Below are 13,149 nucleotides of genomic sequence, written 5' to 3' on the forward strand. Positions count from 1 at the left end.
ACTGGACCTTTAAGACGTGTATGTGAAAGTTCTCACAATGGCAGAGCATTGAGGTTAAAGTACTTCACTTTATAACTTCAATAACCTGATAGTGTTGTTATTGTTAAAGATAGCAGGTTGTAGATTGCTCAGATTTGACATGCTGGCTTTAAAGCAGCATTCAAACAAAACATTTCAAATGTTCCACCACATGAAATGACTTGATGACTGATGTAGACTAATGTAGACTTAAATGACTTCTAAACTTTAATTTACAGCTATAAATATTCCAAGTTATTACTTAGTTCTGTTTAAAAATACATTAAAAATACAGGGATACAGAAGACCCACAAAGACAGGAAGCTAACCTATTGATACAGTTCCTCCTTCTCAGAGGAAGAGAGCTAGTGGCCTGCTATATATAACTTGCTCTCTGCTAGCTTACAGATGATAGCATAGACTGAAGAAACAATGACTATTCCTTTCTCCCCCACACTCAACGTGTACGTAAGAATTCTGGGAAATTAGTCATTTTACCCCAAGATCAACCGAGAACAGCTACCCCTTGAGCAATGGTGTTAATGCACGAGGGGCACATCTTGCAACAGTGCAGTTTGTGACTTCAGAGCAAGCCCAATTTAGTCCACACTGTCTATAGAAAGAGTCAGTATGTAATTGACAATAAGGAATGATAATAATAAAGTAAAAAGCAGTTAAGACCTCAATGACAATTAATCACACCAAGGATGCCTTACCTAAATCTTATTTTACTTTATCTTCACAGACAGTCAAGTAACTCACCAATGTCAGTACCAGTGTCAGTTCTCCGACGTGTACAGCCCTAGGACAGAGCTAACTTACACTTACTCTGATAAAAGTAAAATAAACTCATGTAAACATGATACAAGTCTCACTGACAGCACCTAACAGATAATAGTAAAATCAAAATAGTGCAGCACATCACAACAGCAGAAAACATGATCACTGCAGTGAAGCAAGCTTCCTTTTTTGAAACATTGACACAGAGAGAACAGAGTGAAGAGAGAAGGAGGTTGAGCACCTTCTAAAAAACAAGTAGAGTCAGAGAAGAGACTTGTAGAGGGTGGTAGATACTTGTAGATACCAGCCTTACCTGTCTCGACATATTTAAAAGGAGTCCGCTTCAGTGATGTTACAACAATCACAAACACACATCGCAGAAGAGAGGGGAGAAGGAAAAAAAAGTAGGAGGAAATGACAGGTTAACCTAGAAATGGGAGGAGGCAAAGAGTGCACTGACGAGGAAACACCAGAGCAACAAGTGAATGTGATTATTTGCTGTTCACATATAATCTGAAGGTTGTTCCTGAAAATAAATCACTTTTTTTTTTATCTCTTAGTCTCTTTTTTCTGCTATATCAAAGATGCTAATGAGGAGGAGGCTTTTTAAACCACTCTGTGTTCTTCTCCATTGTAACTTCCCTTCTTTCTACACCCAGTTTCTCTTTTTGAAAAAAAAAAAAAAAAAAGAAGCGGCACAGAGCATGCTCATGTTACTCATAACAGAAGTCAAAAAGCCTGAAGCAAGGCTGGCAAACCCAATGCTGCAGTGAAACATATTCAATGTGTGTACACAATAGTTACAAAGGTACAGTGTGTAGAATTTTGTGATATCTAGTGTTGAAGTTGCATGTTGCAGCTGAACACCCCTCACCTCACCCTCTCCTTCCAAACATGAAAGAGAACCTGTGGTAGCTTCAGTTGTCATAAAAACTCAAAAGGTGTTTAGTTTGTCCATTCTGAACTAATGTCAAAAACATGGCGGCCTCCATAGAGAGGGTCCCCTTCATGTAAATATAAAGTATTTAAATATAAAGGGCCTTTTCTTGGGTAAAGAAAACTACAATTCATACAATTTAGATGAAACAAACTAGTAAAAACATCACGAGGATTATTCTACATTAAATTTCTGCCAATAGATGCCTTTCACATAAATCTTACACACTGGACCTTTAAGAATAGGCTAAAACTAAACACACATAAAACTATACATACATGAACAGTTCACACCCTCAAGTGGTCAGACATATGCAACTACAACACAAACTTCATACAGCCTTACTAACTTCTTCACATATTTGTGTTTTCAACTAGGCCACTGAGTTTTAGGTCCACTCAACCAGTCCATGTGTTTCACTTTTTCAGTATCAATGTAATTTTGATTTCAGGAAGTGTCAATAACAATATCTGTTTCTAAGAACTTCTAACCAACACTTGGTAGTATAGTTAGGGCTAGTCAGGGCAAGTAACTATGTAAGAGTGACCAGGCGTTTGACATCAGTACCAATTAACAGCACCTTAAGTGTTTTTAAATCGTTGCTTGCACATATTTTTATTGGAAATATTTTGAATACTGGATTTTTAACTGGTATAATGCTTTTCTTTTAAGTTATCTTCCTTTTTTTGTCTTGCTTTGTTCTGTGTAATTTTATTTTCTAAAGCCCTTTGTAAACTTGTTCGTATAAGTTCAATAGAGATAAAGTTGTATTATTAAAAACAATTTTAACTTAAATTTGAAAAGTGATGCATTTTACAATCTTGTCCAATAGAGGGCAGCACTATCCTCTGAAATGGAACAAAGGTGAGATTCCTGAATATTTCTCAATTCAAATTCTAAAACACACAACTGACAATCAATTACATTACTCTTTTTCATTCTGATTTGATAAACTACCCTCAAATAAAAATATATTATTAAGAGTTACACAGAGCAGAGGTGAAAACCCTCAACCTTTGGGAGCACACAGGCACAGGTTCGGGCTAATTTAAACCATGAAAGAAGGGGACTAACATCACCAAAAATAATTTGAAAATGATGGATAAAATCAATGTGAGAGGAAAGAAAAGTATTTTTGAATGCACAAAAATAGGAAAGGAGCTGCACACCCCTTCACTCTGCTCTTGCTGGTATTGATGTTGAAAGCTCCATGAGTAAAACATTGTATGTGTAATAAGTTCACTGAAAGTCTTACCTGTGAGCTCTGGGAGACTGTGCAAGACACCTCTGCGGGATTGGTGGAGGCCCTTTAGGTGCTCCCCCCACTTTTGGAGGGAGAGGAGGAACATTTCTGTTGTGGCTGGGAGAAGCAATGGGAGAAACAGATGACCTTTTTCGTCCTCCATCCAGATGTTGGGCAGCTGGCTGAATGGCTAATGTCTGTGGCCGTGTTGGTGAAGAAGTATGGGTAGGGGTTCTGGTGGGGGTTGAACAATCGGGAACGCTCGGTGCAGCTGGAGCTTTAACATCATGTCTGTCTAGTTTAGGGGAGACAGGGGTTTGAGCAGGAGGTGAGGGGCACAGGGCAGACGTAAAGCGCTGTGGAGGGCAGTTGGGGGTGCTTCGTGGAGGGACAGGGGGTAAAGGGGTGTCAGAAGTAGGAGAGACACGGGGGCCATGGGGGCAGTCCACTGGAGCACTAGAGCGAAATTTAGTCCTCTCTTTAGGAACAGGTTTCTCCCTCTCTCCATCTAGCCCTCTGTCCCCCTCTTCTTCTTTGCTTTGTCTAGGTGCTGTTTGTCTTTGCTCAGGAACCGACTTCTTCTCTCCTCCTTCTTCATTTTCCTCTTTCATTCTGGACACTTGTCTCTCCTTAGGGACTGGTTTCTCTCTTTCTCTGGGAGTAGGTTTCAATGTCTCTCCATCTCCTTTCTCTGTTTGGATAGATTTTTCCTCCACGGGTAGAGGTACAGGTGTCTTTCTGTGTAACACTTTCGGATGTCTTGTTTCCTCAGATCGCTGATCCCTCTCAGACATTAGAGGCTGACCGTGTGTGTCAGATTGCGTGTCTCGATTACCATGTGTTTTGTTCAAGCTAGCCAGAATGCGTCTCCGGTGACCCGGCAGGGTGATGCCTATCCGCTCCAGCTGATCTGGTGTGAGGTTGCGACATTGCCGCACTGTTGCCAGCCCAGCATTATGAAATGCCTCAGAGTATTGCTCCAGACGAAGTACACATAACCAGTCCCATACATCTGAACAACACTCAGACTGAGACATGATAGATGTGTGTGAGTGAGGCATGCGTGAGGGCTGGTCCACGTCGGCGGAGAAAATGCAGACTTTAAAGCTTTAGATCATGGTTTACACAACCTGTGAGAGAGAGAAAAACACATCAACATTAAGAGTGTTAAAAGTTAAAAGTGATGCATACACTCTCAGACAGGTTTTCAAGAGGAACAACTAAAAAAAGAAAAAAGCACTAACAGTGTGAACTCAGCACTATTTTCTATATGCTTATGCTATCGCCCATAACGTTTTTTTACCTTCCATGCAGACACATCCTAGTTTCAGTGGCAGCTGGGCGCTTACCCGTAAGTGGATTGCAATGTAGTTCTCTTTCTCAGGCAAGAACCTGTCTTCCACTCTATAGTCTGTGCAGGTTGCGTGTGAAACATCATCCCTGTGCATGCACATGCACCCCCACAACCAACATTGCATGAATCATGTGGGAAACACATGACACAATTGACACAAAATTCCTGGATGTGCCCATTTCATTGGATCCCTACCAAAATTGAAGGGGTTCTTTCCTGATCCAACGCATCAGTCCACCAAGTTTCATGTTAATCCTTCCAATAGTTCTTGCGTTATCCTGCTAATTTACAGACAAACAACAGTGTTTGTGAGAAGAGAAGTAAAAGAGGAAGTTAATGTCTTGACAGTAAGATCCCAGCACAGTTTAGTCATTTTGATGAGCCCTGTCATTTTCAATAGCTCATTTTAGTGTCTATACAAAGCTTTAACTATGGATTGTGTATTCAGAAAACATGCACATCTAGGGCTGGACATATATGAATCCAAAAAATGTTTACAATTTCTTTACTTCGAGCATTTCTTCTGAGCAGCCATCACAAAATCTGCACTTGAATTTAGCACAACCACACCAACCATTGGAGGAAGTGTCATTGACACAACACGTATTGGCACCCATTTCTCTCTACCATACACTTGAATGCTGCATAAGCTGATTCAATGTCAGCGTCACACGAAGCCTACCCACCCTTTCCATCAATCCTCTCTTAACATACCATCCACTCTAGGTTTTATTTTTCAAATCCAGCATGTCTTAGGACATGAAAAATGTATAATGATTGCGTTCAAACTGTCCAAGTCTCTGGATTTCCTTTTCAAGTTTTCACATGTCACTTTATCCTAGGCTTTAATTCACAAATAGCAGAGAGCACCAGCTCCGAGCCTTCACATGACGCAATTCTGCCTGACAGTAAGCAACAGCTCAGTGAGGACAGCTGTGATGAATAAACTGAAGCGATCACATAAATGAATTTTGACATTTCAATAACTTTAGACAATACTGTACCTCCAAGCAATTTGCTGCTGTCAAATCAATATTTAAACGCCTACTGCATTCACTGTGTTTTATCTCTCTGCCTTGAGCTGCTGCTTTCCCAGCCATAAATACAGTGTTTCCTAAACACACACACACACTAATCAGTTTGCAAAGCTATCTTTGTTAGCACACTGCATTGACTTCCATTCATTATGGTCAGTGCCAAAACAAAAATTTGAAATATAGTACATGTAGATGTGTTTGAAATTTCTTTAAAAATCAGCTCTATACCAGGTTCACTATTATAATTAATTACATGACAGGAGGACTCCTATGCTAACAGTAAGAATTTTTGCCATGGAAATCAAGTATCACCAGGTACAGTAGCTGGACTGTTTTGACTGCAATTACGCAATTAACTCTGCCAAAGATTTGTTTGAATTTGTTTGTTTGTTTGTTTGTTTGTAAGCAGGATTATATTGTATGCTTACACTGTCTTAAGGGGACCTTCCTTTTGTAAATAGGATAGAAGTCATCTTTATTGTCATTAACATGAAATTTAATACAGGATCACCGTAAAATAACTTTTTTTGTAATTTTATTTAGTTATAATACAAAAAACTGTAACTGACAGGCTTAGTTTCATACACAGAACATGCACACATGAACATAAACTACCTGACAAGCAGCGGCCCATGCAAAAAAGAAAATATTGACAGTAGTTACCGTTTTCGTTGTCTGGAAATGAGGGAGCACAGAATAAGCCCAAATGTCCTGACCAAGAAATACTATTAACCAGTATGTGAATGTGTTAAAATGAGTGTATTTCCTGTCAAACATTTCCTGAAAAAGAGCCACTGAGGCATTCATAGTGTGAAGTTGCTCAAATGCTCTGATCAAAAGCTAGCAGCATTTCCTATTTCCTATTTTTGAAATGAGGAACTAAGAAACAGACTTATACTGATGAATTACAGTCTGTCTGGTTACACATGCACGCACACACACACACACACACACACACACACACACACACACACTAACTAACATTATTCTAACCTTTGCCATAATTAGTACTTGCCTAACTCTTACGTTGATCTAAACTTAACCTTAAAACTTGTCTTCACTATGACATTTTGCGGTAATTAGTGATTTATGGTGTTCTGCAAACAGATTAAGGTCTCCACAACATCACTAATACCTAAACTAATACCTAAACTCACATATCCACTCACACACAAGGGCTGATTAAGGGCTTTTCTGGTCCAAAGTGCTGAGGCTAAAAATACAATTTGTGCTTGGTCAAACATCCTGAGACCAGCTAGTTAAATCTGTATGTGTGTGTGTGTGTGTGTGTGTGTGTGTGTGTGTGTGTGTGTGTGTGTGTGTGTGTGTGTGTGTGTGTGTGTGTGTGTGTGTGTGTACGTGTGGCACTAAGAAACAGAAGTGGTAGAAATTCATCTCCACTCTCTCTTTCTCTGTCCGTCCCTCCCTCCCACTCCTCCCACAGAAAACTGCCAATAACAGGGTCTCTGTGCTGCCTGCACAATGGGTCGTTCTGTAGCCCAGGCAAGTACACACGTGCACACGTACGTACACACACAAACATACACACACAGACAAGAAGGAAACACTAGGTGGGGGTTCACCGTTCAAGACTGGTCACACACACTCTAAAACAAGTGCGCACCTAATAATATATATGCTTGTGTTTGTGTGTGTTTGTTTGAGAGTAAAAGATCAGGGTGCTATAGAAATTGTTTTTAAGGCATCATATCCCCTTTTTATTTTGCCATGTTCAATTTTCTCTCTTTTACAATGATCAGTGCAGCCAATGTCAGGTTAGAATACTCAGTTTTGACAAACACTGTATGTAAAAATGGACAATGTGTCTCTACTTCCTACCATTGTAAAAAGTTAAGATAAAATATCCTGGACACGGGGGCAACTCTTTCACGCTTTTACGTGATTTGGAGTCAGAGTCTGTGCATTTGTAATAATTGGGTGAGGCTGCAGTAACAAAGTCCCACCAATACAGGTGCCAGACCAATAATAAGTGAGTCTCAGCTATCAATCATGATGTTTCACCCTGTACAGAATCAAATAACAAATTAAAATAAGATGGTGAGATGTAAGCTGACATGTAATCCATCTTTAAATGCAGTCTATAGGTGACTTCTCAGATAATGCAAAAACAATTAAAAGGATGTGTCTCACAAACTTTCACTGGTATTTGTAAAACACTTCATTAACTGGTTAGGTTTTAAATAACTCTTCATTACTTTCAAGACAGGTCAAGAATTGTCATTTGGACTTGTCAGCTGTCATTTCCGGACATTTCAAACCCTCAGCAGTCATTGGCTTACTCTAAGCAACAGGCAGGGGATATGAAAATGAAACTGATGCTTTTAAAGAAAGGGAAAAAAATCATCAGAGCTCTTTCAGCTTTCAAGAAGAAATGAAGGCAAACATAACAAGAAATACATTGCACACAATGGCATGTACATGAAAATAGCATCAGCCCTGTGTGTCTCTATACATGTCCTCTCTGTGTACCTTACATTTGGGGATCACATAGGAGCGTGCAGCATCGACGTGCTGGGACTGTAATCAACCCTACTGACCTGAACCCTGAAATCACGTCTGAACCCACAAACCGTCATTTGAGGTTGTGAGGACCAACCAAAATGCCCCCACTTTCCAAAATGTCCTCACTCCATAAAGCCTGAAACTGGTCCTCACACCGATTGAAGTACCAGTGCACACACACACAGAGGTCGTGAGGTCATGACTCATACCCACCCCCCAACACACTGCTGCTTTCAGTCCACTCTCAATTTTAGGACTGAGTAGTGACTCAGTCCTGCCAGTAATGAAACACATTCACACAATGTGAACAAGCCAATGTGTGTCCACACAAACACAAACTCACTCAAACGTGCATGCCTCTGACTCTCTGGGGTTCAACATTTCTCAGAAGGATGTTTCCCAAAGCAATACGCCATAAACTACCACATTTACAGAGAGTCAATTGCTTCTTGTTATCATCGATATGTCATGAAGTTCTGGGGCTCCTGATATTTTGTCTTTCAGTATATCAACAAATGTTCGAGCCAACTCTCACCTCAGATACTGAAACTATAAAACAAGATTACAAATAATCCTAAAAACTGTCAGTGAATAACACAGCACTACACAGCGTTTTCTCCGCGAGGATGTATGATCTTAAAGCAGAATTTAGAACCTCTGCTTAACAAGTCTTAATCTTAGTCACAGCCTCCTGTTACTCACTTCTTGCACAACCTTCATCCTGCTCCATATGTCCTCTCTCCCACCTCATTACAGAGTGATTCAGTGGCAAGTAATCATGTGAGTGTGTGAGACAATAGAGAGGGAGACAAAGAAAGGGAGACAGACAGAAGAGATGGAAGGAGGATAAAGAAAAGAGACAGACAAAGCCGTGAGCTCACTGAGCTGTAGCTTGAAAAGTGCAATGTGCATCCTCTGTAAAAGTAAAAAAGTAAAATCCATTGAAATTAAGATTATGAACGTCAATGGGGTAAACTAAGGATATATTAACTTTTATACAGACACAAAAAGGAAAGGTACTTCACTAATTCTGTGCTGTACAGATTTCCATGAAACTATGTGGAAGGATGGGACATGGGCCAAGAGAGAGCTCATAAAACTTTGGGGTGGTTCTGGAAAAAGATCCAGGAATATTTAATTACTCTCTTTATCGTTGCAAGATTGTTTTTTTACATTTTCACTCATTTCCTTGAAAATATTGGATCATGGTGATAAAAGCAGGCAGATATCCGTGTGTGCAATTGGGTGCGGCTTGATTGAATTTAATGGGATTGTTGGACCTTGACAGAGGTATGCGCTCTACTGACTGCCATTCTCATGTTTTATGTGAATGGCAAAGCTTTTTAAAAAGGCACATGCATTGTTTGATCATTGCTCTAAATGCATTTCTATTTGTTTATATCATGATAACCTTTGTAAGTCACATGCCTTGCTTAAATTCTCTAATACAGCAGTGATAAAACTATTTTTGTTTTAGTAACCATGCTGCACAGTTGTATGTTTTGACTAGCTAAAGTCATATTGGCTGCTGAAGCCCCATGGTTTTGTCAGTAGTCGGGTTTTTTTTTAGAATATAAGACAAGTTGGTAAATGTGGCTTTGCTCAAAGCTATAGAGGTAACAGTAACAAGGTAGGTACTTAAATGGGCACCTTACTGAATCAGGAGTTCTGCATGAATGTGGCCCCTTTACGGCCCCCAGTTTATAAATCTAGATGATCCTACATCAGATTCTGGTCTATGTTAAGGCTTTTTAAGCCCCAGGCAAAGAGTCTTCCTCCGTACACCACAAAGAATACATGAGTATTACAAAAGAATAATTGCACATGTAGAAGGAAAAAATACAACAGTTTCCACTGATAGCGATCTTTATAATTTCACAGTTTCACTACTGATCACACGTATCTATAAATGTACTCAGTACATATGTCGTGTGGGTGAGGTCGTGTAAGGCTGAAGGAGAACTAAAGTAAAGAAGCCTCCATCAGACCTGGAATTCCACCTGTTACCACCTGCTGACCAGGCGATGTTGTGGGGGAACAGCTGGATGACCCCATGGTTACTCACACGACTTGATTCAATGGTCAGATCAGATCCAGATCCAGACCCAGACCCAGATCCAGATCCATCCGTGCGAAACAGCTTCAAAACGAATGAATTCCACTGGGGATAAACAACAGCCCCGGAGAGAGGGAGAGAAAACCCCTCCGGCAAGTTCACACTCACCGAGGAAATACTTCGTCCTCTTGAGTGGACTTTAAAAAGCAGAAGTGGATTGGGCAGGTTAAAGTGTGTTCTCGTTCTTGTTTTCCTGTTCTTGTTGGGTAAGCTAACTACCGTTATTCCGTCCAGCTCACGGCCGAGTTAACACAGATGTAACCAGGACAACGCAATCTCTGTGTGAGGCACTTGGGTGTTTAAACGCTGTCTGCCACAGTTCTACAGGGGAAACAAAGTTTCAAAGACTTGCGGTTCACGTACCTTCCTGTTCTCCGCGGTGTACGACTGTCCGATCACTGAAACGCGCTGTTGGTTTAGTTTGTGGGCGGAATTTAAAGGCGACAACTGAGGCGCCGAGGACTGGAGAGTATTTTTCTCACGGCTGAAAACCAGCACTTCAAGTGTGGAGGTAGAGACAATGAGAGGTGACACTTCCGGTGTGGCCTTTCAAAGTAAAGTACACACACGGGCATTGAATGGTGTTGTTGTTTTATTTTGTAGCATTTCTCCGGATCTACTCTGTTGACCCGATGCGGCAAATTTGCAAAAGCTTCCGTGCGGCCGTCATGTGACCCCTGGAAAAGACTGCACTGTTTTCATGTAAATGCCCTTTAAGTGCGTGTTATCCCACTGACTGATCCCTCTGACTCACTCACAGCTCATGTCAAGTGTTTTCAATGAGATGTGCCTGTTGCAACTTTTAAGTCCATCCAACTTTTTAAAGAAAGTGGTTTGTAAATATGTAACATACTTGAAATGTTGATACTGTTGATGCATCGTTCCACTGCAAATAAACTCCTTTAAAGAGAACAACATCATGAAGGACTTTCAGTCTTAGTTTAAGAGCCCATCACAGCACTTGAAACTGCACTAAAGTAATCATGTAAGTGAAAACAAAGTTTCCAGTTCCTCAGTTCCCGAGTGTTGCTTTTGACTATTGACCATGACAAATCTTTCCACCATAGAAACATAGAAAAGGTTTTGCCATTTATAAATCAGACAGATGCTGTAAAGCTGATTCATGCCTTCATTTCTAGCTGACTGGATGACTGCAATGCACTTTGTAGAGGCCTCCCAAAGAAAACAATAGAGAGAACCAAGAGGAGAGAACACAGCACTTTTTTGTTCTATGAGGGCCAATTCGGGGTTCAGCATCTTGCCCAAGGACACTTCGGCATGCAGATGGGGAAGATTGGGGATTGAACTGCCTTCTTTCTGGTTGAAGGAGGACCGCTCTACCCCTCAGCCACAGACGTCCATTGTAGTTGGCCACAAAGTTGTAGAACAGATTGCTGCTAGATACTGTATCAGAGATGCTAGTTCAGTAAACGTCGTTAAAAGAAAACTTAAACATTGCTCTTTACTTCAGCCATTAACTAGACTTGCCTGCACTACTGAGCTTTAATCATTATAATATGTTCTTGTGTGGCTTAAAATCTGTTGTTTTTTATGAATTGTTTTTATTTTATTACAGTAACATGTTTTTATTTGTATCTATATTGTATGTAAAACACTTTGCTACATTTCTTAAATTTCTTTTAGCCAAGTCAAGTTTATCATATTTATTTTTATCTCTCAACCAAGTAATGTATATGGGGCAGGCAAGAAAATATAAAATAAAAATCTCAAATAAAAGTTTTGCTTTGTGGAGTTATTTTTAAGATCCTTTACATATCCTGAGGATACAACAAAAGCTGTAAATATGATATATGTATACAGAATATGTACATATGTATCTATAATTTCTAAAAAGAGAGGGCCAGCAGTGCAAAATGATATGTCTACTGACAGTATGCACTATTATACTTGTACTAATATATTCTAAGATTTGAAAAGAGGCTCATTGGGCGAAAATCCCATGTTGTTGCACTCTTGATACTGGAATATATAAGCTGATGAATGACTTCCTGTCCAGTCAATGAGCCCAACAGGTGGTGTGAACAAGTATAACCTTGAGAACAATCTAGTCATCACTGTGACTATGAATATAAATCATTTTGCTATCTGTGGAGGTGGCAGTGATGTGGCACCGCTGCTGCTGATTTCTTAGTTGTAGGGTCCCATTAAAACCAGAAGAGGGCATCATTCACCCTCAACCTATTGGGCCTTGTAGATGCATTTCAAAAAGCATCATGATAATAAAGCACGAAATATTAAAGAGAAAACCGCATTTATAGTAGAAAGAGAGTGTTAAATGGCCCTTCAATTATTAAAGATATCTTTGGCTGCAATCATAAAGAAAGACTGCAACTTGGATTTAATGCAGACCAGCCATGACCCCAGAGTAATACTGTAAATCATGATTTACCAGAAGACTTTAACATTTATGAACCACTATATCCCATTTGGGAGTTTACATGAATGAAAAAAAGCATATAAGTTTGATATATATGATTCAATGTTGCAGTCAGGGGTCCTGTAAATAAATGGGCAGCTTGTATGACCAATAGTGACTTGGCAGCACGGTTATCCATTTTACTTCTGAGTAAAGATCAGGCACTGGGCTCCGGAGATTAGTTTGGGGAAAGGAGCTGGAGGAAGGGAGTCAGAGCTAAAAGTAATTACAGGGAAGAAGAAGTATAGTTGAGAGAAGGGGGGGGGGATTAAAGGTGTAATTAAGGAGTAAAAGTTTTAAGAGAGGTCAATGAAATAGCCCAGAAAACAAAAGGAGCAATAAATGAGCAAGGCAGAGACTGCTGAGGAGACAAAACGGAGTCAGGGGGGGGAACAAATGAGGAAGAACAAATGGTTTAGATGGAGAGAAGGGAAAAGGAAGAGTGGGGAAGAGGAAGAGAGAAGATGGAGGGGAAAGGAAAAGAGTAATTAAGCACAGAAGACGACAGGTCCTGGAAGAGGAGTGGATGAAGAATGGATGATGATAAAGAGATTGGAACAGGGAGGGGTAGAGAACGAAGCCAGGGAGAGAAATCGAGGAGAGGATGAAGAGCAGATAATATAGGGGCAGAAACAGAGACGGGGGAGAACACAGAAGATGGAGGGAGGGGAGAGGAGAGTGTGGAGGAGGTGGGGTGGTGATGA

At 40.3% G+C, this 13,149-nt stretch overlaps 1 protein-coding gene across 10 annotated transcripts in view; it reads right to left on the bottom strand.

Annotated features, from left to right (window-relative positions):
• Positions 1-10,537, bottom strand: part of LOC109634580 (arf-GAP with Rho-GAP domain, ANK repeat and PH domain-containing protein 1) — a 44,484-nt gene extending 33,947 nt beyond the window's left edge. For 2 of the 10 annotated variants that reach the window (XM_069533977.1, XM_069533969.1), the window contains exons 1-2: positions 10,372-10,537; positions 2,991-4,108 (exon numbers count right to left, since the gene is read on the bottom strand). In XM_069533977.1, the coding sequence (XP_069390078.1) occupies positions 2,991-4,039 (1,049 nt within the window). In that variant the 5' untranslated portion in view covers positions 4,040-4,108; positions 10,372-10,537. Of the gene's footprint in view, positions 1-780; positions 902-1,111; positions 1,299-2,990; positions 4,109-4,527; positions 4,614-6,032; positions 6,200-9,957; positions 10,187-10,371 lie in introns of those variants that run through there. The other 8 variants (XM_069533970.1, XM_069533972.1, XM_069533976.1 and 5 more) reach the window with 8 other exon arrangements.
• Positions 10,538-13,149: the final 2,612 nt, after the last annotated feature.

The sequence above is a fragment of the Paralichthys olivaceus genome, chromosome 11, assembly GCF_024713975.1.
Source record: "Paralichthys olivaceus isolate ysfri-2021 chromosome 11, ASM2471397v2, whole genome shotgun sequence".
In the NCBI taxonomy this organism is placed as follows: Eukaryota; Metazoa; Chordata; class Actinopteri; order Pleuronectiformes; family Paralichthyidae; genus Paralichthys; species Paralichthys olivaceus.